This window comes from Phaenicophaeus curvirostris, chromosome 1 (genome assembly GCF_032191515.1).
Source record: "Phaenicophaeus curvirostris isolate KB17595 chromosome 1, BPBGC_Pcur_1.0, whole genome shotgun sequence".
NCBI lineage: Eukaryota > Metazoa > Chordata > Aves > Cuculiformes > Cuculidae > Phaenicophaeus > Phaenicophaeus curvirostris.
In genome coordinates, this window is record NC_091392.1 from 97,841,145 (window position 1) to 97,866,834 (window position 25,690).

Consider the following 25,690-nt stretch of genomic DNA (forward strand, 5'->3'; position numbering starts at 1 on the left):
AATCTGCTAACTACTCCAGTTACCTCAGATACACGTACACTATAAACTTAAAAAACAAAGACTCCCTGATTTTTTGGTTTTGTCTTATGTTTCAGTCTCTTCATAGAGGTGCAAAAATCTAAGAGTAAGATTCTAGACTTCTCAATTAGGTTTGGTTTTTTTATAACATACAGTAAGATGTGCGGGGCTTGTATCATTAAACCAGGGATTCTTTACACTTTATTAAAACTGGAACAGACAATGAACTCCATGTCTTTTTCTCTAGTTATTACCATTTTTTTCCCTGGAGTGAGGAAAGTTGTCAACTTTGTTGACATGTGGCTCTTAGCTTCTATTTATTACACATGCAGTGATGAACCTTTACTGCTGGAGGGTGAATATTTGTCTTGTTTATTTTCAGACTTGATCAATGACACTTAGATTCTTAGAATTTAAATTCCCTTTTGTTGAACACATTCCCCTTTGACTTTAAGAACATTCAAGATGCTTTATCTGAACAAAAGTGTAGAAAAAAATACTGTGGGGTGAAATCTTGTCAAACTCTTTCTCAGTGTAGATAGTTCAATGCTTTATATTATGACATTCATCTCCATCTAGTCTAAACCAGAACTAGGAGTTATTACATATACTTCAGGTTGCTAAATGTAGTAACTGTCTGTTCTGTGGGCTGATGATATCTTACAGTCTGTTTGAGATCACATCACAAAAAATTAGTGTTCATCTTTGTGTTCACCATTTTACTCAATCCCAGTATCCAAATGGAGTGACACTTCTTTCTAACTGTACCAGTCATGCATCCAAACTGGGGGAAAGAAACAGGTCAGGAAGGAGACATGATGTTCCTTCTCCTGCTTTGGATGCTGTATGGGTAATAAATCTTGGCTTTGTGTATCCTTCACCTGCCTCCGTCAGTTTAACTCATTTCAAAACACTTCATGAACGGCCCTTTACAATCCCTGAGGTATGAATGCTATTATTTTGTAACTTCTGAAGTTGTATAAAGTTATACTAGCAAGATGATTTATTCTATAACATGTCTTTTCCAAATTATTCTCAAAAATGAGATTTTGCAATTCTGCAGATTTATTGATCATGAAATGTCTTTAAAAATCTGGATATTAATGCTGCAGTATTTTTGCTTTTCATTGTTTCATCAAGAAAAAATGGGACATTCTTCTCATTTTAGGCATTTAAGTTTGAAAAGCTAGTGATACGCAATAATGTTATGGCTTTAAAGATGCATTCTAGCACTGCTGGATGTATCATGGAAAGGAAGACTGATATGCCATGTCTTCAAAACACTCAGGTTTGAGACTTTGTTTTATGGTAAGATTATGGTAAGACTTCAGAAGTTCAAATTAGCTACTACTTTTTAAGTGGCAGTAGTCAGGCAAGCAAACTTACAAGGAGATCATTCTAAGAGCTGAAGGGGCAAAATTGTATAGGAGAATTCGTATCCAATTTCCCCTTTTGTCAAATGATTCCCAGAGCATTGGTCTGGTGACATATATTTTCACACATACACACAGATATTCAGGGAAGCATATGCTTTGTTTTAATTTAAAAATTAATTAGAAATGAAACAAATGGGGTTATTTTTGGCAGAAGGAAGACCTAGGACGCTTTGCTTTTGCTAGCTTTTTAAGAAGCTGCTCATTTATTCAGAGGTTATGTTTAGCATCTGTTAATTGTACTCTTGCACTTGGTGGTGTCTCTGTTTTGAAGTAAAAGACAAGCTATGAAATTGTTTTCTTCATCCTTCCTCTCATACTGGATCTTATTGGCTAATAAAACTTTGTTCTTTTTTAGTGGAAGCAACAGAATGTAATCAAACCAAATCAGTATGACAATATTCATTCTAACCCTATAACATCAGGGAATTATTGTTTTCTGAAGTGAAGCTTCTTTTGTTAAGGTTTCTCTCCTCTAAGTTTGGTTAATATGTGAAGACATACTATCACACTATTACAGCATAGAACTCTTAATTTTCTTATTCTGTCCTTAAAGTTTAAGGAAAACTAATTCAGACAGCATTTAATGGAGGGAGTAACAAATCATTTCCTCCAGTTAAATATGTATCTGTTTATGCCTTCTTTTTTGTTTTTTGACAGTTCTGATTCTAAAATGGCTGGAGTAAAGAATTTAGTTTTGCTATGGAGAACCCTGCACTGAGAAGTGCTTTGAAATATTTTTGAGAACATTGTTTTCCTTTTACTGATTTATGACCTATTGAAAACTATCTGAAGCATCCAAAGTAGGGTAAGGGCTTTAAATAACTTCAGTGGCTTCAAGATCAAAGGAGAGTTGTGATTTCCATATAAACTTAATCACAAAGTGTGTAAAGGGAATGTGAGAAGACATGCATTCTTCAAAGGCCATTACATACACAGGAAAACATCAGGTAAAGCAAGCTCTGAGATTCTTTCATTACACATCTTAATCCTGATTTGCTGAAACTATTGGCCTTTGGCTGTCTGAAAACTGAAATACGTAATTAATTTCAAGTAGGTGTCTGAGTCTATTTACATAAATCAAGTGCAAGTGCTTTCCTGGGGTATGATAGCATTAACTACATTTTAAAAGGAGGATAGTCAGGTATTCCGATATTCTCACAGCATTTCTTTTCATATAGGTCTTAGTGCATGACACCTCTATGATTGCTACAAATAGATACTTTAGATAGATATTTTGTCATCATTAGAATCAAAATCTAAGTGTCGTTGCATCCCTTACTTGTAGCATGTTCAGTTATATCACAAACATATTGCTATCGAGGCTAATTCTCAAAGCGTCAGTCAAGCAGGCGAACCACGCTGTGGAGGGAAGATGGTTTGGCTATTACAGTAATAGTACAAGTCCCCATGATCTCATGATGTGGCACAAAGGAAAAGTGATTATTTGTTTAGAAGAGATGCTGCATATTCTCCTTTCCTGGGATGTGGTGAATCCTGGGAACTTGAATATCCCATGCGTTATTTCTTTGTCCACTTCTATGGGATGTGTGAGTTTTTTGAATATTTTTGCATTCATGTTTCATTGACAAGTACAAATAACTCTGAACTATTATAAAAGACAGCTTTTAAGACAGCTATTGAGGGTTATTTTGAAAAATAGTGTTCATGTTCAGTAATACAAACTGCACTGTAGTTTTTTAGACACTGTGAATAATTAGCAAATATTTTATCTATTTAAGGTGAGTTTGGAGAAGTATGCAGTGGACGTCTGAAGACTCCAGGAAAAAGAGAGATACCTGTCGCAATTAAAACTCTAAAAGGTGGCTATCTGGACAGGCAGAGAAGAGATTTCCTGAGAGAGGCCAGTATCATGGGACAATTTGATCACCCAAATATAATTCGCCTTGAAGGTGTTGTTACAAAAAGTAAGTTACTATTAATAGTTTTTTGTGGTTTTTTCCATTCTATGTAATTTAGTATAAAAATTGAGCATTACTTCCACATTCAATATGGATTGCAATTCTAAGTAATTATCCAAACCGTAAAGTGACTGTAGATACTGTAGAGTTTGGAACCATAATAAGAAATTCGTAGCGTATGTTTTTTCAATTAGAAATGTTTTATTCTTATTTTTAGTAAAAATCCTCCTCATTCAAGTAAAGTCTTTGCAGGTTCTTATGAGCTAGACTGCAGAATTTGCTTATAGGCACACTGAATACATTAGAGAAAACCATAAGTGAAACTAAGTTGACAGTGAAGTCAAATTGTGTTGTAAGATAACAGTTATATTCTTCTTTTCCCACAAGCACTTATTTTTTATTTGGTTGTGTTTAACTGGATTCGGTACCAGAAGAGATTAATTTCCTATTTTAAAGGAATAAAACGTAAACTCTTTTAAACTTATTGTGCACTTACAAATGATTCACTACAATTCCAGAATAATCTGTGAAATGTCATACTCTTTATACCTGTTTCAGCTGCCAAGGGATATCCCTTACCTCTGAAATCTAGCATTTTTAGTGTTGTTATGGACTTACCTGAATTGCTGAAATATCCAGTTATCGTTTAACAATTAAGTAAGAAGTCTCCTTAGCATGCATGTAATTTCTTCAATGTCAGCTTTTTGCAGTAATGAATTAAAAACTTATAAGTTATACTCTCCTCAAAATTAATTGTTGTCTTAACTAAGCCATGTTGTTTGCTGATTTGCAGTACTTCTATTTTCTTTTAAAGATCAAGTGTTGTGTGCATAAAACAATGAAGTCCTCTGTCACATTAAATACAATATATGTGTTATGAATATTTCCTGGTTTCATCTGGTTACAACATCCAAATCTATGTTTGGTAAACAGAACACAAAGATAAAAACATAGGTCCTGAATTTGTGTTACTGGAATGGAACTGCAATAGGTTTATAGGATGACCTTGTTTAAATTTGTCTCTCTGTGGTTCTAAATTAAGATGAAGAGGATGTTTTCCTTTTTTATTTCACACAGTATTCCAAGGATAAATTTAGTGTTATTTAGGAATATTTGGTTACTAGACTGAAAATATTCATTACGTTGCCAACTTCTGGAAAGATATGGCTTAGTTTCCTCCATTGCTCATCTGTCAGCAATTGTTCTGCTGCCAATAAACAAGAACATGAGATAATACTGGAGACCTTTATCAAGAGATGCAAATATGCAGGAACTTAATTGAATTTAGCTTCTTGCTTCATAATAAGCAGTATAACAGCAATTGAATTCCAGGTCTTCACCAACATGGGCAGTTCATGAGCCAGTGTAACAGGTACGACTAGAATCCATGTTGTGGATCTAGCAGCTTATGTATAATTTCTGAAAAAGGCTAATGGCTATGATTTATGAATGTTGTTAAATTTCAATTAGATGGTGCAAATGGAGTACAGTATAATGTACTTGGCAATGGAATGATTGTTTAATCTTTGCCACATTTATAAATTTTCTTTCTGTAATGTCTCATCATCCAATGTCTAGAGGGAAATAAGATTGCATTCAGAAAAAAGAAACAAACAGATAAATCAGTGCTCTGACAGCTGAGTATTTGTTCCTTTTCTACACGAAAAGTGATTATAGACAACTAAGACAAGTAGTTATTATTAGCAGTTCTGCTTTTCTCTAAGGAGTCAACAAACTTTTTTTTTTTTTGGATGCTTGCTTAGAAGTAATATAAAAATGGTAGCTGTTACTGCTATAGTCACACTGTCCATGAAAATATACATCTCTCATAGATATAGGTAGAGAAAGTTTGAGATTAAATATTTTAGGGTCAGGAAGGTTTAAAATAATAAAACAATTATAGAGCAGTAATTACAGACTGAAAGAAATATATGAGTAATCAACCAATTTGGTCCTAAGGCATGGAAAGTGCAAGTTACATAAAGTGTAAGAGACGAAGTTGTGCAGCACTGCTCTGTTGCAGGGAAGAAGCTAGGAGGCAGGCTGAGCAGCACAGACATGAACTCTGCTGTGCTTCTCTTGACAGTTTATCTTTAGGATGTTGCCTTGAATTTATACTGCCCCCTCTGTTGTATTTAGATTATAACATAGCTTCAAATGGGAGCAGAGCAGTTACCTTGCATTTTGCTAAATCCTAAACTTAGGATTGCAAAAGCCAACATGGCACAGAAATATCCTGCAACTAAAAGGTGTGCTGTAGAAGTCAGACAGAACCTTGTCCTAGCCAAATTATTTATGTAATGATAGTATGATTAAAAGGTATTTTATGTTAAAATTTAGATTAATAACAGAAGGAACTATTTATCTGAGGTGCATTACAGTTCCGCTAACCTATAAAGGCATATTGGATGCAGTAAATTTGATTAAGAGATGTGTACTGCTGTTCTTAGAATAGGCTTTCATCTTTATAACCATTAGTCATTAACTTCTAACAGCTGCTGGTATACATTGCATCAGTTTATAAGCAGTACCTTCCACTACAGTGTCATTGACGATTGAACAAGAAAGAAAAAGTATTTGATTGTAATAACCAGAAGTGCTCAACCAGGTCAATAGCTATTGACTAGGGCAATAACAAATTTGCCTGTTCAGTACAAATGAGAGCTTTTATCTGGTGCTACCATCTAAGCAGGTGTTAATTTTTAAATGATACTGTTTTCAGAATTGCTATAGAATATGTACTGTATGCTATGAAAATATGAAAGCCAATTCAGAAGTAGGTCTGAAAAAGTTTTCATCCCCTTTTCCGATTGCTTCATTTCTCATTTGTCCTAACTGCAGTCCCTAATCACAGAGAGCAGTGGGCAGAACAGTTGCTGTAGCAAAAGTTTTCTGTTAGCAGAGAGTTCATTTCAAGGGCAGTTTTGCCAGACCCAGGCAAATACGCTGTAACACAGAATCTGGACCCAAAAGTTTGCTTATACTGCTAATCAAAAGTCACAAGGGAAACTTTATTCCTGTTCAGTTTGGTTTAGCAACAACATTCTTTGCACATTATGCCACAAAAGTCTGCTTATTCCCTTGCAAATTGTTGAGAGATGCTTAGGCACTATATAAAAACTTCTAAGTTTCCCTTTCAAGTCATATTACCACAGTGACAATTTTGGGATCTCCTTTTAGGTGTCTTAGGCCATGCTCAGCTATGTTGCATGTCATTGTCCACGCTGCTGCTATTTAACATGCAGGTGTAAGAAAAATAAAACTTCTTTCTCCAGCATGAACATACGTAACCAACATTGAGATCAGGGCTATATAGAAGTAAAATGTGTCTTTCATGGACATCTTCATGTTGAAGTTTGTGTTGCGAACTTCCCCTTTACGTCTGTAAAGTAAATTAAAGCTAAGCTTACAGCGGACATCTGCCAACATAATTATATCTACAAAAGATTTGAAAAAAACGGTCTCTGACTATTGTAACAGTACTGGAAGAAGTTATTGGTGTTACAGTAGCCAAACTGTAATCTATAGGTAGCTTAGATTATGGTATCTTACACAATAGTTTAAAGCATGACCTTTCCACTCTTACCTAATATTGTGATATAAAATATCAATGCATGCAAGGGCTTTATTGTAGTCATAAACGTATTTTGTTTCTCTCCCCCTCAGACTTTGCCCCAAATAACTTTCAATTCTTAATTGTTAAAATTAATTTCTAAGGATTTACTTCTGTTTCTGAACTTCGATTACAGGAGGATTTGCATCTGTCCCATGCACAAGAGGAATCTTTTTTAAGGCATTCATTTTCTTTGACAACATTCTGTGCATTGTTATTCTCCAGAAGAATTTTCAGGTTAATCTTTTCATAAAAGGAAGGTGAAAGAAGACAGAACCTAGGTTTTTGGTTCCATGTAAACTCACATGTTAATAACATTGAGTCTGAGTTACGAATGACACCTTCAACTCCCTTGTTGTCTCCACACTCTTTTGCTTTAATGACTTGCAAATTGTGAATGCTGTCACAGTTCTGAAAGCGTCAGGTATTCATTTGCAGATAACACTAAGCTGGGAGGAAGTGTTGATCTGCTGGAGGGTAGGGAGGTTCTGCAAAAGGATCTGAACAGGCTGTCTATGGGCCAAGTCCAGTGGCATGAGGTTTAACAAGGCCAAATGCCGAGTTCTGCACTTGGGGCACAACAACCCTGTGCAGTGCTACAGACTAGGAGAAGTCTGTCTAGAAAGCTGCCTGGAGGAGAGGGACCTGGGGGTGTTGGTTGACAGCGACTGAACATGAGCCAGCAGTGTGCCCAGGTGGCCAAGAAGGCCAATGGCATCTTGGCTTGGATCAGAAACGGCGTGACCAGCAGATCCAGGGAGGTTATTCTCCCTCTGTACTCGGCACTGGTGAGACCGCTCCTTGAATCCTGTGTTCATTTCTGGGCCCCTCACCACAAGAAGGATGTTGAGGCTCTGGAGCGTGTAAAGAGGAGTGGAACAAAGCTGGTGAAGGGGCTGGAGAACAAGTCTTACAAGGAGCAGCTGAGGGAGCTGGGGTTGTTTAGCCTGGAGAAGAGGAGGCTGAGGGGAGACCTCATTGCTCTCTATAACTACCTGAAAGGAGGTTGTAGAGAGGAGGGTGCTGGCCTCTTCTCCGAAGTGACAGGGGACAGGACAAGGGGGAATGGCCTCAAGTTGCACCAGGGGAGGTTCAGACTGGATATCAGGAAAAATTTTTTCACAGAAAGGGTCATTGGGCACTGGCAGAGGCTGCCCATGGAGGTGGTTGATTCACCTTCCCTGGAGGTGTTTAAAAGATGGGTAGACCAGGTGCTCAGGGACATAGTTTCATCGCAGGTAGGAATGGTTGGACGCGATAATCCAAGAGGTCTTTTCCAACCTGGTGATTCTATGATTCTATGACTCTATGAACTGGCAGATTAAATTTAAAGCTGTAACCTTTGAATTTCTTTTCAAATTATTGTATATAACCTATTCAATGCAAGAGTCCTAAAGTCAGTGTACCTTGCCTGGTTTATGAGGGTGGCAAAGCAGCAGCATGATCTTCTTTCACCAAACTTTGTAGTGTGTAGTCCTTCAAAACTGATCCATTTTTCATTTTTCAAAAATGCAGGAGGTAACAATGGATTTTTTTTACATTATTTTCAGCCAAGGCATTGTATTCCAGACCTTTGAGCCCTTTGTGTAATCAATATAATCGCACCCTTTTCTCCAACACGTAAACAGGTTGACTGTTACATGGAGTTCAGCATTCATTTTGCAGTACAAAGAGCATTGTATGCTTGGTTGTTATGCAAAAGGATTGAGGAAACTTCATGGCATTGTTTGTAACACTCTTGCCTTGGTCAGGGATAGTGAAATTGTACTTCCAGGAAATGTGATTGTGCAAAGTTTAAATGTTGAACTTTTAAGAGTTAAGTTGTGACAATTTGAAATAGGCTACACCATGATAGCTAACAAAATATCATTATTACACACCACAAAAAATTATCTAAGTTACAGTATTTATCATTATTTCTGAAAAGTAGAAACTTTAAGGCCAATGGAAAACATCTAATGTTAATAAATTCCATGGTAGCATTACAGTATTGTTTAGAACTTATAATGTAACCAATTTCAAATCTTGACATTTACTTCTGTCACTAATCACAGGACATCACTGAAGATATCACTGGCATTTCCAGGCACAGATGTACTTGTTGGAGGCCAAAATGGCTTCAGACCCACCACTTGAACCTAACCATTGCACTGACAGGCACTTACACCTGATACACAGATACACAGCAGGGTATGAAGACATTATTCATCCCTGAATATCTTCCGTTCTGCTTATGGACGATCCACTGTAACACAGAGTGGTGGTGAGACTATATGCGTGTCATGGTAGCCAGTGGGCTTTACACAGCATTAGGCATAAAGTTGGATTTGTCTGATGAAGCATAGTGTAGCTGTGCACTTGTTGATACACAAAACCACAGAATTTGAGTTGTGTTATAAATTGGTCAGTAAATGAGGATATAACTTTAATTTGGCTTGGTACATTATTTTCCTTTGTATGGTGTTTCATAGATAAATATCACAACATGTTACTGAATTCAGTGTCCAGCAAATTAATGCAAAACCCACATCCACCACCTGCACTATTAGCCAAATTTATTAGATCAATTTATAAAAAAATCATCTAAAATAAAGAGTTGAAAGTTATATCTGTGGACATGACTGCTGTAACACAGACAAACTTAAATATTTATAGCCTTCTTGGAAAACTGGCTGCTCTTCATGAACTGGTATTAATGTCGATGCTACTGAGATATTTTTACGCATGCATGCATGTGTGTGGATATTTCAAATAACACATATAGCTATCACGCAGTCCATTTGTTGAAGGTAGCTGCCAAAATTTAAGAATACACAATAACTGTATCTCCTGAATGACACATACTTGAAATAAATTAGCTTTAAAACCTCTGAAAAAAAAAACATTTTTCTTTCTTTCATAACAATGCAAGATATTTAAATTTACTTTTGCAAAAATTAATGGGTCATAATGGGCTCCAAATGTTCAAATCAGTCACATTTCCGCTTCTCTGTTTTGCAGCTAGCAAGGTATGTGTTATAACTTTCAAGTCTGCTGTAATATCTTTTAAAGGACAAAAAGTGATGAAGAAAAAGCATATTGTCAAATGGTCAAAAAGATAGCAACTTGTTAGTAGCGTGATGCAGTATCTAACATAACTGAACCTTTATAATTCTACTTTTATAAGTTATTCCTGACAAACAGAATTTCACTTTTTTCCAGATCATTTGCTTTCATATGTCTGTATTCAGATATGTAGGACCTGACTTCTAAAGCTATTTAGATGCTTTGATGTGAGATGTGGTTATGGTAGAAAAATAGGTGAAAATAATCATTTTTACCAACAGCCATAAGAAGATGAAGTCTTGCAGATAAAAAATTGTCAGATAATTTTTCTTTTTAAGGAAAAATGTGGTCATCAATTTGCATAATTAGCATAACTATTAGCAGCAAGTAGTTGCATTTCCATATATCTGAATAAAGCGTGCGATTTCTTCCTCCACCATTAAAGTAGAGAAGAAAATGGTACAATAAGTTAAAGTGCTTTATTTGTAGGTGATATATGAAGATTTGGGGCTTTTTCTAACAACAGTAACCAGAAGATTTAGTGAATAGCAGAAGGCAATATAATTGCACTATGCTAGAAGTTTTGCTGCAACGGTATGTCTGATCTGTTGCCTGTGTAGGAAAACTGTATGAGCAATGAGGAGGACAATTATAAATGACAATTGCAAGTGCAATCAACGGGTAAAGGAGTGAGTGGGTTTACAGAGTGTATATAGAACAATCAGTAATCCTGATTCACAAGTTGTGTTTGGTTGATATATTTTGATAATGTTTTGATACATTCATTTCTTATTCTGTATACATGAACTAGTAAAGTCCTGTTGCAACTTTGTTGTTGCTAAATCTTTGCTGAGAACTGAGATGCTCTCACTGAAATTAGTATCACAACATGCTGAGTTTAAGAATAATTGATAGTGATATCTAAGAGAGGTTTTCCTGTATTTTAGAGCCTATCAAAGTCAGATTATATCAGAAGTATTATTTGGTAAGCTTCAACCTAATTGATAAATATTACAGTACTCTCAAAACTGAGAATTTACCTTCTCAAAGGTAAATTAAATAAATGCTTAAATTTGTACTATTTTTCAACAATAAATCATTCTTTTGTAATTCACAGAATATACAGCATTGGGCTGTGAAAGACACTGAGAGGTCATCTTGTCAATCATTCTGCCTCAAGGCAGAATCTATTATCTTTAAAGTAGTACGGATAGATGGTTACCTATCCGATTCTCAGAAACCTCTCCTGTTGAAAATTCCACAGCCTCCCTGACCAATCTGTTGAGTGTTTAACTATCCTCATACTTAATCTTCCTAGAGATAAATAGAAGGGGGTTTTACTGCATCTTAAGGCCATTAACTCCTCCTTTCTCTTGTGCAACAGCATGTGCTTTTCCTCTTTGCAGCAATATTTTACATTTGTAGATCATTGCAATGTCTTTAATGTCTTTGGTAAATCACCCAGGTTCTGTCAAGTCTTTTTTCATAGTATACCTTTGCTAAACCTTTGGTCATTCTTAATGCTTTCCGCTGGACTTATTCCAGTCAATTTCTTTTTTAAAGTACAGCTTTCTAGAGTGGATGCTGAACCTTACCTTCCTCTAGTAAGTGGGAATGAGTTATTTCAAATGTAAGCTGTTTTACTTATTTTTAAATATATGTAGTTTTCAATAGCAACAATTGTTGAATTGTATTTTGATTTATCATTACTCATAGATTCTTTTCTATGAAACAGCTGGCTGTCTAGTCTTTCCCCCAGAATGTTATTTGTGTGATTGTTTACAGCCTTCTCCACAGATCTGCTTTGTCTTCGCAGAATTTTGTTCTATGTTTTCTCACACCGTTCCCTACCATGCCAAGTTGTTTTGCCTTCTGAATCCAGTTTCCAAGAGCACTTCCCACTTTGATGTCTTTCTCAGTTTTAGAAACACACTCTCATTTCCAGCATCCTAGGCACTATACGGAAAAAACAACGGTATCAAAAGCCCTGGACTGTACTATTTGTATCTTTTCAGGTTGACGGTGAGCCTCTGAGGATGGTTTCCCAGCTGTTACTACCCTGATGGTCCAGTGGTTGCATTAGAACAGTAAAGCAGAGTGCACTGTCTTGACTGTGACTAATCTGGAATATGTGTGTATAATCATAGAATCATAGAATAACCAGGTTGGAAGAGACCCACCGGATCATCGAGTCCAACCATTCCTATCTCTTGTATCTGTGAGAACTATTTGTCACATGCAGAAATTGGACTGGTGTAGAATCTGCTTTTGAGAAGTGTGTGCAGATTGTTACTTGCAACATTGTAATCTTCTAAGTATTTGCAAATGTTTTAATTATTTTTTCTAGTTTTTGTTATATGCTTCAGGGACTGTCATGACTATCTTAGGCAGGCATATCTACCCACCTGTACTCCCCAGTATTTTGCTTGTGAAACACCTCCACAGTACCAGGAGCCGCATATTGCAATTTTTGAAATATGTAGTTTAGTTAAATGCCAGTGGACAGTATTTAATTGAGGTCTTACCATTCATGATTGATTTGAAAACCAAAAAAAAGTTCAGAATGCTTCAAAAAAATCATAGACCTCTATTTGTTGCAATAGCTTATAAAAATTAACCTGGAAAACCCCTTCTTTCATAGTAACTTTGCTTTTGAAAATTCAGCCAAGACCTTTGAATTAAAATATAAAATTCTCACAAATATAGCTTTCTCTGAAATTTCCATAATGGAGCTGTCAAGTATGAGGTGGCAAACCATGTAGAATAAGGTATGAATGGTAAGTATCACAGAAAATGAAATATATAATGTGTTTGGATGCCCAAGAGAGAATCAATAGGATAAGCAGTAAGATCAGAGAAAATGTTAATGCACTTTGAAAACAGCAAAGCCATAAATCATTGTATAGGCACAAGGAATTTAATAGTTGCTCATTTGCAGCATGTTAACTATGAGGTGTGGAAGGCAAGGCAACTGAATGAGTCAATAATAAAACAAAAATCAAAATTAAAATAATTTCTGGCTTTCTTCACTGCCAAGAGAAATTAATTTTATTGACTTTGGCCATGGCATGTAAACCTAGATTTACAGTATCCTGACACAGAGCAGCCTAAGAATTAAAACTTTAACCACATTGTGGTAGAGGAATGTTATGTGCATATCTGCCAAATTTCAAACCATGAGAGTGATTATATCATCTGAAAGTAGGAAGTGAAAGTCCTTAAATACACCAAATCAGTGCAACTGTGATACTCTAGACTGGGGAAACTTAAGGAAAGCACCAAGCAAAATTAGTTAAATCACAGAATACAATTTAAAATACAAGCTTATATGGATCCTGATTTAACGTAGTCAAGATTGGCATGTCAGTGCCTCAGAATATTTTTGCTTACTCCATTTCTTTCTTTTGTCCTGCCATTAGTCTCTTAGTCTCTAGTTGTAGTTCTTGTACTACCAGTCACCTAAGGAATGAAAGACTTGTTATAAATAGAATAATAGAATCACAGAATGGGTTGAGTTGGGTTGGAAGAGACCTTAAAGATCATCTAGTTCCAACCCTCCTGCCACGGGCAGGGACACCTTCTGCTAGACCAGGTTGCTCAAAACTCCATCCAACCTGGCCTTGAACACCTCCAGGGATGGGGCATCCATGACTTCTCTCAGCAATCTGTTCCAGTGCCCCAACACCCTCACAGTAAAAGAAAATCTTCCGAATATATAAACTAAATCTCCCCTCTTTCAGCTTACAGCTGTTAACCCTTGTCCTATCATTGCATTCCCTGATAAAGAACCCCTACCCATCTTTCCTGTAGGCCCCCTTTGAATACTGGAAGGTTGCTTTTTTCCTTCCTGGAGCCTTCTCTTCTCTATGCTAAACAAGCCAAACTCTCACCCTGTCCTCATAGGAAAGGTGACCTCTGATCGTCTTTGTGGCCTTCTGCTGCACTCACCCTAACAGATCCATGTCCTTCCTGTGCTGAGGTCTCCAGAACTGAATGCAGTACACCAGATGAGGTCTCACAGAATCAGCTCCTTGACGGCTTGCTTTCTAGGCTGCAAGCAGACATTGCTGGCTCATGTTGAGCTTCCCTCAATCCCACTGTCCATGTCTCTGACAAAGATATCAAACACCAGTCCCAGTGCCAGCCCCTGTGGAATGGCACTTGTCACCGGTCTCCCCTTGGACACTGAGCCATTAACCACGACTCTTTGAGTGCAACCACCCAGCCGATTCCTTATCCACCAAGCAGTCCGTCAGTCAAATCCATGTCTCTCCAATTTGGAGACAAGAATGTTGTACGAGACACTGTTGAATGCTATGCACAAGCTCAGGTAGTTAAAGTTACTATGGGCTGCAGTGACGTACGAGACCTTGTGCCAGAGAGACTATCACAGCTAGGAGTGTGTATATATGTGTGTGTGTATATATATATTCGTATTTTCATCAGTTACAGTTGGTTCTTATGTGTCTTGCTTAAGGCAGAAGCCTTATAACACCAGGTTTTACCATCATTTTGCTTCACGATCACTTTAGTTAAGATATTATGCTAAGGCTACACTTTTAGGGTAGAAATCTAGATTAGATACCAAAATAACAGAAATAATTCAATGTTTCTGTTCCATGGTGGGTGTTTGGTCTAGATCCATGCATGATACCAAGGAACACAGGAGCTCCTAGAGGTGACAAGATGAAAAACAGGAGACATACTGACGGTGATTGTTGAGTGTCCATTGTAATTTTTTTAAAGAGAAACAGCTGCCACTCTCACTGACTGAGTTTATCAATTAGTATATCCGGGGTGCTTTCGCTTCAGTACAAAGTTATTTTCAGTGTGTTATCTTAAAGTTGTCTAAAGTTTGCTTGTGGCTAAAGAGTTCTTGTTCACCCTCACAGTTTTGTTTGCATTTCTCCAATTCTTTGGATAAACTTGCTGCCTTACATGTGTGAAAGGATTATTTTGGGCACTTACAAGTTCATTTGTGAAGTGCTTGGAAACTCAGAGGGCAGAATGCTATCGAAGCCATAACCATTACAACTAAATAATTTAATAATAGTGGAGCCATATTACAGAAGAGTTGTCAAATATAGTGAACAATTAACCTTCACTAGTCCAGTGGGTTTCAGGTTTCTTAAGGGTGGAAGTATGTATCTCAGTATTTCTGCAAACCTCACAAAATGCATAAGTCTTCATTAAAGTAAACAGGTACAAGGTAGTAACTAGATATCTTTGTAAGCTGACATCATAGAATAGTTTGGGTTGGAATGAACCTTTAAAGGTCATCTAGTCCAATCCCCTGACAGTGAGCAGGGATGTTTTCAGCTAAGACTGGCTGCTCAGAGCCCTGCCCAGCCTGACCTTGAATGTTTCTAGGGATGGGTGTTCTACCACCTCTCTGGGCAACCTGTTCTATTGTGTCACCACCCTCACCATAAAACATTTTTTTCCTTACATTGGTCTAAATCTACCCACTTTTAGTTTAAAAAGTGTTGTCACAACAGGCCCTAATAAAAAGCCTGTCCCCATCTTTCTTACTGGCCCTTTTTACCACTGGAAGGCTGCAAGAAGGTCTCTCCGGAGCCTTCTCTATCCGGGCTTAACTACCCCAACTCCCTCAGCCTGTCTCTATAGGACAGGTGTTCCATGCTTCTGACAATTTTTGTGGCCCTCTCCTGGACCTTTTCCAACAACTTAATGTCTTTCCCATGCTGAGGAATTCAGAGCTGGAGACAGTACATTGGGTGGGGTCTCTGCAGAGACGAGTAGAGGGGCAGAATCACCTCCCTTGACCTGCTGGTCAGGCTTCTTTTGAGATCCTTAAATAACTTTTTTAAACTGATGTAAATGTCTGAGTCACTACCAAAATCAGAGTGCAGTTATCTGTGCTTTGTCACATGGGACATAGTAACAGAATTTATGGACCAATAGTGTTGGCGTTAGCACTTTCAGCTATGTTACGCTGCCAGGTTCTAGTTGTCAGCAGTCTGAGTCACAGCCTTCACAGAACAAATGAGAATGTTTTGTGTAATCATATAATGTGCAAATTACATAGATCAGCTTGCATACTTAAGTTCTGATAGACTGCTGAATATTTAAGTCATTAAAACTGCTCCAGAAAAGCTGTACCACTTCTCCAGTTGACATCTATTTAAATTTTACATGCATTTCCACGTATGTGAATAAGAAATTATATAATAAGGTTTTCTTATTCTATGTTGCTTAGACTTGCCAGTTCACTTGGCCAAATTTGTGATGGAACCTAAAGTGCAAGACCAACGTCAGTAGTTAGTTGAAGGGGAATGCCAGCAATGGCATTATGGTCATTACATTTATTGTAACTAGAGTAAATTAAAGCCTTTTTGTCAATCTCCTATCACCCCAGAACAGAGAGACTATCAGACCTAGGGAACTGCTAGGTCAGCTGGTAGTTATGGTAGGGGTTGTCCAGATGTCACACATGCTTTATGGTATAAACCTCTGCCTCAAGAGGTTGCATTGTGGCCTTTACTACAGCTTAAAGACTCATACCTTAATTTCTAATGCAAATTTAGAATCTCAACCATATTGATATCTGTTTAACAGCAGATTCATGGGAAGGAGGAGAATTAAATATGGAATGGTAATTTTCTCATATAAGTTATCTGATATTGCATTTTATGAAAATACACAAGTTGGATGTGAGGAAAAGAAGCAAAGAAGAAATTTGGTTATTTACAAAATTTTTGTGATGCAAGGATTCCTATAAACAACTATAGCTGTAATACTTTGCATGAGGCAGAAAGAGAGTGGAAGAGAAAAGAGAAAATTCTTGAGAAGGAGGTAATACCAGTTTGTTTTAGCAAACTGTAGATAGGTTTCTCTAAGTAAGGAAGACTTTCTCTCTATCTCAGACCAGAAACATCCTCTTCACACAGGAATCAAGGCGCATGTATAAAATGATGCCAACTTGGACATGCTTCCCTTGTACAGATTAATTTTCCAATGTACAGAACTAAATGGCTGCTGAAAGTAGCCATTTTCAGTGATTTATGAGAAATCTTAGAAATTTGGAAGCAGAATAGTCGTATTATGCAATGAAAATCTGGGCAGACTTGTGTGAGTTATAGTGTGTTGAAAAGTGCTATGTGTTTTCTGTATTCTGCATTGGAGAGCAACTGAGAGCTTTAATGACAGAGGCTTGCAGTGAACACACAGCCATGCTTTTTGCTTGCTGATCTCACTCAGCACTGCAGCTCCATCCAAGGCAGATAAACATTTCTGCTTCCACCAGTCCTGTAGCATTATTATCAACATCCACGCTAAATAATGTCATAATTTTAATATAGTTTTCATCTGTAAACTTTATTCAGAATCTACTAACTCAGCCCATCACTAAGTTCTTTGTACATTCCTGACCTCCAAATTCATTTCTTTACTTCTTGTCTACTATGAGTCTTTCTGTATCCACAGACTATAATTATCTTTCTGATTCTTAATACATACATAGTTCAGGTTCCAGGTGAGTAAATAATTTATATAGAAACTGTCTGGGATCCATTCCAGGCTCTTGAAGTTTTAGTTGCAAAAAACTGCTGCTTCTTAAATCTTACAGTTTTTCACAGGTTAATATAGCCTTAGCATTGCTTATAAATCAGGAGTAGATGCTAAAACTATTAAAAGGAACACATTTGAAAGAGAGAAGTAATGTGGAAAAAATCTGTCTTTTAAAACCCCATAATTAGATGGTGTGAGATTACAGAGTATTCAGTTTAAGCACGTTTTTAATATAAGGACAAAACACTGATGACAATCCTGTAAACACAAATGTATTTAATCTGAATTTCCAGAATAGGTTCATTACTACATCAGTCAGTAAATATTGTCATTTTTCTACTGAACTTTTAACAAGATAATTTCCACTGAATAAAATTTGAAAGTAAATAAGTTTAGGTGATAATGACTTCATTTCAATATTTCATCTAGAGAAGCATAGTACAGAATTTTCATAATAGCAGGAATTTAAAACAAACTACTGCACTGTAGTTTGTAGAATTCACATAATTTATTTCTTTTATTCCAAAACAACAGAAACTTGTTAATTTCTCCCAAAGCTGACAATAGAAATGAGTTTCCACTCTCCTTTTTCTTCTTTTTTCATCTAAGATGTACATTCTTCACCATACAAACAATGTTTTGCTGTTTTAGATAAGATTGGCAATTTGCTTCTAATATTCAATGAATGCCTTTATAAACACTGAAAAATGTGACTTCATTGCAAATTTAAAAGCTGAGTGCCCAATATTCGTTTTGCCAGGACCACTGGTGCCAAAACTAGCATAAGGAAGATCACATGAGAGAGGTTTTACCTCATCACATTTACCCTTAACACCAAGTGGTCTCTGAGCTTGAGAGAAAATCCTCTGAATACACTGATATCCACAAAGACATACTTAACAAGCACATCTAATTCTCTTTGGTCAGTAGTATTTTCAAAAAAAAAAAAGAAACAAAAAGGCAGCAGAATGCCAGTGTATATGCCAAAGCCCATCAGATAGCTACAGGAGCTGCTGCCAGCCTGGCTTCTGACATGGATATGGGTAAAGATACTTTCACTGAGCCTATCCACAGGCGGTTTTGTACCTAGAATACGGATATGTGAATGTCAGAAGTCAGTATATAATACATTTCTAATCAAAGAGTTCATCTGAGGTTATGATAATTATAATGATCTTCCTACTTCCTATCATGGCATAGCTTGTTTGAAGGAGTCAGATAGTGTTTGTAACCAAGAAGAAAATCAAACCTTTCTACTTGATTTCATTGATACGAGTGAAATGTGAATTCTGAATGATATGAATGTATATAGCAAAAGGAATCCTCACCCTTAAGTCATACCCTACATTTGTTTAACATAACTAAAAAATATTGTCAATTGACTCTTTGGAACTTCAGCTCAAGTGTTTTTCTTAACTGAAAATATTGAGTCTTTTTCAATGATACTTACTGCTGTCTGAAAGTGGAGAGCATCTATCTCCTACTCCTTGTTCATACTGTTACAGGGCAACTATGCTAAAAGAGTAGATAATCAGAGCATAATTACAGAACTGCAGAATTTGTAGGAGGCTGCATGAATACATTCATCTTCATATGTCACCCATGAAAAGCTATTTCAGTCATTAAATTAAAACTCACTGCAATTTTTAAACATGAAGCACAAAATTAAAACCTATCTCTCTTTTTTATGGAAATATGATGAAAAAGAACATCTGAAAATTTAAAAGCCTTTGGAATTTCTTAAAGGTCCCACTTATAAGACTCCATCAACATTTAACATTGGAGATTCCTGTCTTAAAGAATGAAGAATTCTGTATCATATGAATGCTCAGATTTTATTCACGATCTTTCCTTTTAAAATTATGAAAACTGGAAGATCAGAAGGCAACTGAAATGAAATTAATTTTGCTAATTAGTAATGGGTTAATTGTTCACCAAAATCATGACATGTACAAAATGAATCACAAAGGGCTTGGCCAATAGTACAGGCTTTGTTTTTTCTATCGCGAATTAAAACTATAATTTTAAAGTATTCTCTTTCCAGCTAATTTGATAATATATGTGTGATCATGAAATCCAAATGTGCAGCATAGAGTGCTTGGAACAGCATTGGGTATCATACGTAATTATAAATACATAAAGATTTCTGTGTTCTTGTTTAACATCATGCTGAAGCTATTTTCAGTTTAAGCTCTGACCAAAAAATACTTATTTAGTAGACAGCTTAAACACACACAGATTGTTTTATCCCATAACACAAGCACAGCATTTCCAATTACTATACCATTAAGACTACAAAGATGATTCAACACAACAGTTGTTATTGCTGTTAAAAGCCTTAATCTTATAAATGTTGTCACACCAGTCTTCTCAGCAACCAGAACTCCAGTGTGCATTGACATTTAGCACATCACAAAATAAATGGCTGTAGTGTTTGTAGAACTCTTTTCAAGAGATTCCCTCATTTTTTTCCCTCTAAATTGCCTGTTTGGCTAGAAGCAGCAAGGGAAATTAAATTAGATGTTAATATTCTACCCAAATATCCTGTAACTTCCTCCATAGGAATTGTAAGCTTCTTTCATCATTTGCTTTTCCTCCCAGAGAAGTCATAAGTAAAGCCAGAATTTGCTGTGATTGGGATTTTCTAAAATAGTCTCATTCTATATAAATATTCTTAAGTCTGGATTTATTCCTATCCATCAATCAAGAAATAAAAGAACTCCAGCGCTTCGGGTTCATAGGAGAGAATTGTCTTTCGTAAGGATCTCAAGGTTAAACTTTTCAGGGCTGAAGACATGAACAGCAACTTTGCCCTACCAAATGTTTGTCTTCTTCATGTTTTCAGATAGACCCCATAAACTTAAGTCTGGAGCAGGGGACTTGATACAGAAAAGTGAGCCTTTTAAAATATATTCACCAAGAAATAGGGTGTAGTGGTCTGCTTCTCAGAAATGAGTCAAAAACATGTGGATGCTTTATTATTCCGAAGCCAATAACATTAAGGAAATTCAGAATTAAAATTAAACTGAGAAGTAAACCAAAAAAATCATGGAAAGAAATAATCCAGAAACCTGAATTAATCATTTTGCTATCATGCAAAACACTCACAGTGAAAATAAGCAAAATATCATTTAGCTTTGCCACAGCTAGGCTCATACGAGGCAGGTGAGTATATACTCAAATCTCTTCCAAACCCCTGTGTTAAGTTCTTTAATCAGTTCTTCTGTCCTCCCTTTTGCTTGCCCTTTTATTTTCTGCAAATCACACAGGTCTCCATATCCATTTCATCTTCTTCCGGAGACGTGTATTTCTAGTGTTCACCTCTTTTCTGCTTTTACTAGTAAGTATATCTGATTCAAAACTTTTACAAAGAGCTCTTTAGGAACTTCTTTTAAGTTTTGTCATTGTTTGCAATTGGAAACTGATTTGTCAACAAAGGTGCAACCTCCCTGAATTTCTCTGCATGTGGGTTAGTTCCTGTTGCTTTTATGGCACATCTGCATCACAGGCATTTTGGTTACAGCACTTTTTCCCAAGAGGCTACTACATCCCGTTGTTTCCGGGAACCATTTGTGAACCTAGAGTCATCGAATACTTTGGAAGACTGCTGCACTTCTCAGGATAATCACCTAACTGTAGGCAAGATACAGTTTCAGCCCTATTGAGTATAACGGCAGCTGACTCTTGAGAAAGGGCAGTCCTGCTGGGGATGTGCTGTACGATGTCACTCCTCAGCTTTTTCTGAGGGAGAAACTTTCTTGTGTAGAATAACATGGAAAAAAATGACCTTTTGTTCTAAAATAAAATTTTTAAGTGAACATGGCCTTTTTAAGATGGAGCAAAAAGAGAAATTTTAAGCATCTGTTATTCCATTTTTAAGACTGTTCGAGACAAATCAGAATCATAGAATCATAGAGTGGCTTGGGGCTGAAGGTCATCTAGTCCAACTTCCCTGCAGTAAGCAGGGATATCTTCAACTAGAAGTATGTGATGCAGTTTGTTTAATATTTTAGAGAGCTTTTACTAAAGTATGTTTCGAATGAAGGTAACCAACTTGCTCACAAATACTCAGAAAACTCTTTTAGTTTTCATGAGTACTGCTTGCAATTTTAGATGAGCTGAATTCTTGTTTTAAAGGCACAGCAGAGTGTATTCATGGACGAAATCACCAATGGTGGCTAATCACCTATATAACTATGTAACAATACCCAAAAAAATGAAGTAACTGGTCAACGTGATGCATGGTGTTGTAGTTGAGTTCCTGTTGATCCTACTTCTTCAAGTCACTATCCTGACAACTGCAGTTAAATCTGGGTCACCTTTAGAACTGGGATGCTGAAAGCAACTGAAGTGAGATAGTTACTCAGAAGCAGACAAAAGGAGCTCTAGATTATTCCAAGTATGTGAGTGGCTGCATCACAGACTGAGGCTGTGACTCAAGATTATCATAGTCCCCCTCCAAAGAGGACATAAAATTTTACTTTCCATGGGCATGTGTCAGGGAGGCAGCATATACCCATGCCACATCCTAGGACGAAAGTGATGTTTCACTATAGTTAATCTCTAATCTTAAGAACTAGCAAGAGCACCCAGATTTTATAATAGACACCTTGCCTGGGTGACTACTACCCAGCACAGATTCCTCTCAAATTCAATGTTTAGACCCTGTTTTGCATTTGAAAATGTGAAAATTCATTATCTGAAGAGATTCTGCCAAATTAATTCCCTGTATTGCCTAAGTTCTGGACCTTAAGTAGGGCAGGATAGATGCAAAGGTCTTTTGCTGGTTTAGATGTTGACACGAGTTCCTTTAGAAGTAACTCCACCTCACTGGGTAAAACTACTACAGTGAGGAGTCCTCAGCTGCATCCCTGGCACAGTAGTTTGTATTTTGTTTTTCTGTTTCTTCTATTCAGTTTTAGGCATACCACTCTATATCTCCTTTGCTTACACGTATCAAAAAGCTCTAAAAAGCTCTAAAAGCATATTATAAATCTCTAGATTAGTCCATTCAAAACTGTTAAAATTAGTTCTTTATATCCACGCTTTCTAAATATACTGAAAATACGATCCAACAAATTAATTGGAGATAAATTTTAGCCCTGCTTCTGATCTGTTTTTTAGACATTCCAAGTCAAGCCTTTTGAATGCTTCACAAATCTGACATCATAATTTCAAAGTTTTATAAAGCTATTCCTCATGAAAACCTTCCACATGTTCCCCTATAAAGGATTATGAAGTATTGTGCAATTCCTGGTGGTCTAGAAAAGATAAATCAATAAAATTATGTGACAGAGAGTCAACCAGTTTTTGGTACTTTCTGTAATGAATATATTGCAATAATTTTTGAAAAAATGCTCTAACTCTTCTTCTAACTTCCCTGAGGAAACACTAGCAACAATAAAAAGCAGGTTTTGTTTTAGAATGAAAGGTGCTCATAACAGAAGCCAGCCTTCTCCCAGACACTGAGTGATAACATTGAGTAATTCCCCTATTCAGAAGCAGGAAAACTATTTCTACAATCTGTTCTCTAGTATTTCATTACTAAATGTTATGGTCCCACCTTCATCAGATTGCTGTTATGAGTGAAAATATCCTGAAGTCATTCAGTTTCTTCCTGCCAAACTGAACAAAAAAGCTCATTATAGCTTTTTGAGTCACTTCCCCAAAGCCTCCATCTGCAGAGTTCCTAAGAAATTTCTCTAAGCTGTATTTTACAGTCCCTGTATGAGAACATCAAGACAACTGACTATATAGAAGAAATATCAGAGTGGGTTTTCACGTTGGATGCACTAACTGCTTTTTTTTTTCATCTTTTTCAAATTCTAAAAAAAATCTAGGGGAAAAGAGTAACAAACTAAAGTCTTCTTTTAATGGTACTAATAAAGGAATGGTACAGGTAAAAATAAATAACTGACTTCTCTAGACCATCTGCTTCCAGTTAAATTAAGCTGCCAAAGAGCTCCTTTTGAATTTGAAGCTGTTAGATGTCCGAGAGTACACAGCACCTGAAATGGAAAGCATTAGATGAATTTAAAATGGAATAAATAGGAAAAAAAACCCAAAAACAAATAACAGGGCTGAAGATCAGTCTGCATCTTCAGTAGGCTTTCTAATAACCTGCTTCAGCCAGGTTGTTGGACACAGTGACTCTAAAAATGTTCTCCTGTTTTCAAAGCTCATTTCCACAAGCTCTACTAAGGTCCCACAAGTACAATTGCAGTAATGAGGAAAAAAAAAAAAACCAAACCAAAAAACTGCTTAGTTTGTATCCAGCAAGGCTTAGGGACCTTGGCACAAACAGAACAAGCTAATAGCCCTGCCTGCCTGTACCTGAGCAATTTAACAGCTTCAGATTCTATCCCTGTGGGTCCTGTGGGCCATGGCATCAGCTCAGGTGCTGTGGGGCACAGAAGCCAGCAGCTGGTGAAGAGGAGAGGGTGGGATGTGAGCCCCTGAGGATGCCCAGCAGTGCACATGGGAGCAAAACTGGTGGAAATGTTTGCACTCAGGTCAGCAAATGTGAGTGGGTATGTACCATCACCAACAGAACAAAACTGTGTTCAGCTTCTGTGGAAAATACTGAGAGTCTTCTGGTGGAAGTTTTTGTGAAGTAGCTCAGTATCCTACTTAATTGGAAACATTTTTGAGGTGACAGGAGACTATTTGGATGGGATTCAGATGCCTGAAACAACAGTAGGTGTCTATTCTTACATATCCAACTGCTGCTTTGCCTCTTGCTGCCACTTTCAGAGTGCAAATCTCCTGCAGGTCTTGTCATGTCTGCCATTCAAATGTGAATGTCTCAGATTTTCTAGAGCATCTCAAATGTCACAAAGCATTTACACTTAAGCAACTGAATCCTACCTTTTAGGAGTGAAAAAACCCCATTATTTCTATATATTCTTTTAGTTATTTGCTGCTTATAAAGCCTGAGTAATTTTAGCCTTCTAGCTCTTCTCATTGTATTCACAGGTAGTATTGCTCCAAAATTTGCTGTTCCTAGTTTTTATTTCTGAATATGTACAATAAGTGACATAAATTTGGGTTTGTTTTCATTGCTTTCCATGACAAAGTAACTTATTGTAAGATGGCTAGGAAACTTGAGTTATTTGCCATTTAACACTATTTAAATGTAGGAAAACGTCAATGGTGAAGTTCAAGCTTTTGGCTTTTCTCAAGGTCTGTACATATGGAATATGACTCACAGGGAGTGTACTTTACAGTTGATATACTCCATACTTTGAAACACAGGAGGAAAGTTTTAGTTGGGAAGTCTTCATAAGCTTATTGTTTAGCCTTCATGTTTTAAGATGCTGTTTAGTACCAAACATCTTGGAGTTAATGGAACAGTTTTCCATTCTAAAACTGATTTTCTGTGGATTGCATTCTGGACTCTATCCATGATGACTTCTGAAAATATTTTGAAATTAAAGCCATGGAATTCAGAAACACTTTTACAAGAATGCTTAAGGCTTTTATGGAGTGGCTAAAGGGGAAGCATTTATGCCTTATCTGTAGCCATTAGTTATAAAAATACTGCATCATAAACACTAATCTAATTAATTCATTTTCCATAGGCTGCAGCAGGTCTAGTAGCAAATTTAAAGGGCAAGTGTAGGGAAGAGAAACAATAGAACTCCTGATTGAAAATACAAGAGGAAAATTGAAAATACAAATCAAAGCTATCTTAGGCTACTTTAAGTTCAGCAAATGCATATGTGTGTTCTGAGGCTAAATTTTGCTCACTACATGTTTATTAGTTAAAAAAGAACAACTGTTGCATAAATCTTAAAAGAGCCATTTATTTTTCTCATTGTATATAAATATTAAAATATTTTCTATCTTTTAAAAGAACACCTAAGAAATAACTGCAAGATGAGTAAACAAACTTGCCATTGACTACATTTCTGGATGGATGTTTGCTTGATATGCTTGCAAAAATACACCACCAATTATTCTTATTGTCATTTTAATGTTATTGCAAGGTGGGACAATCTTGATTCTGTGCTTTTAAGCGATATGTGTAGAGCTCTCATTTCAGATCCATCTTTGATGTTGACATTCACTGAGCACTAACACAGGCTAGCTGAAATGATGCCTTTAGATCTCTGTACCTATGCTGAAAG

At 36.6% G+C, this 25,690-nt stretch overlaps 1 protein-coding gene across 5 annotated transcripts in view; it reads left to right on the top strand.

The window, feature by feature from the left end:
• Nucleotides 1–25,690, top strand: part of EPHA6 (EPH receptor A6) — a 482,143-nt gene that overhangs the window by 377,104 nt on the left and 79,349 nt on the right. For all 5 annotated transcript variants that reach the window (XM_069869229.1, XM_069869245.1, XM_069869237.1 and 2 more), the window contains one exon: nucleotides 3,194–3,379. In XM_069869229.1, the coding sequence (XP_069725330.1) occupies nucleotides 3,194–3,379 (186 nt within the window). The remainder of the gene's footprint in view (nucleotides 1–3,193; nucleotides 3,380–25,690) is intronic.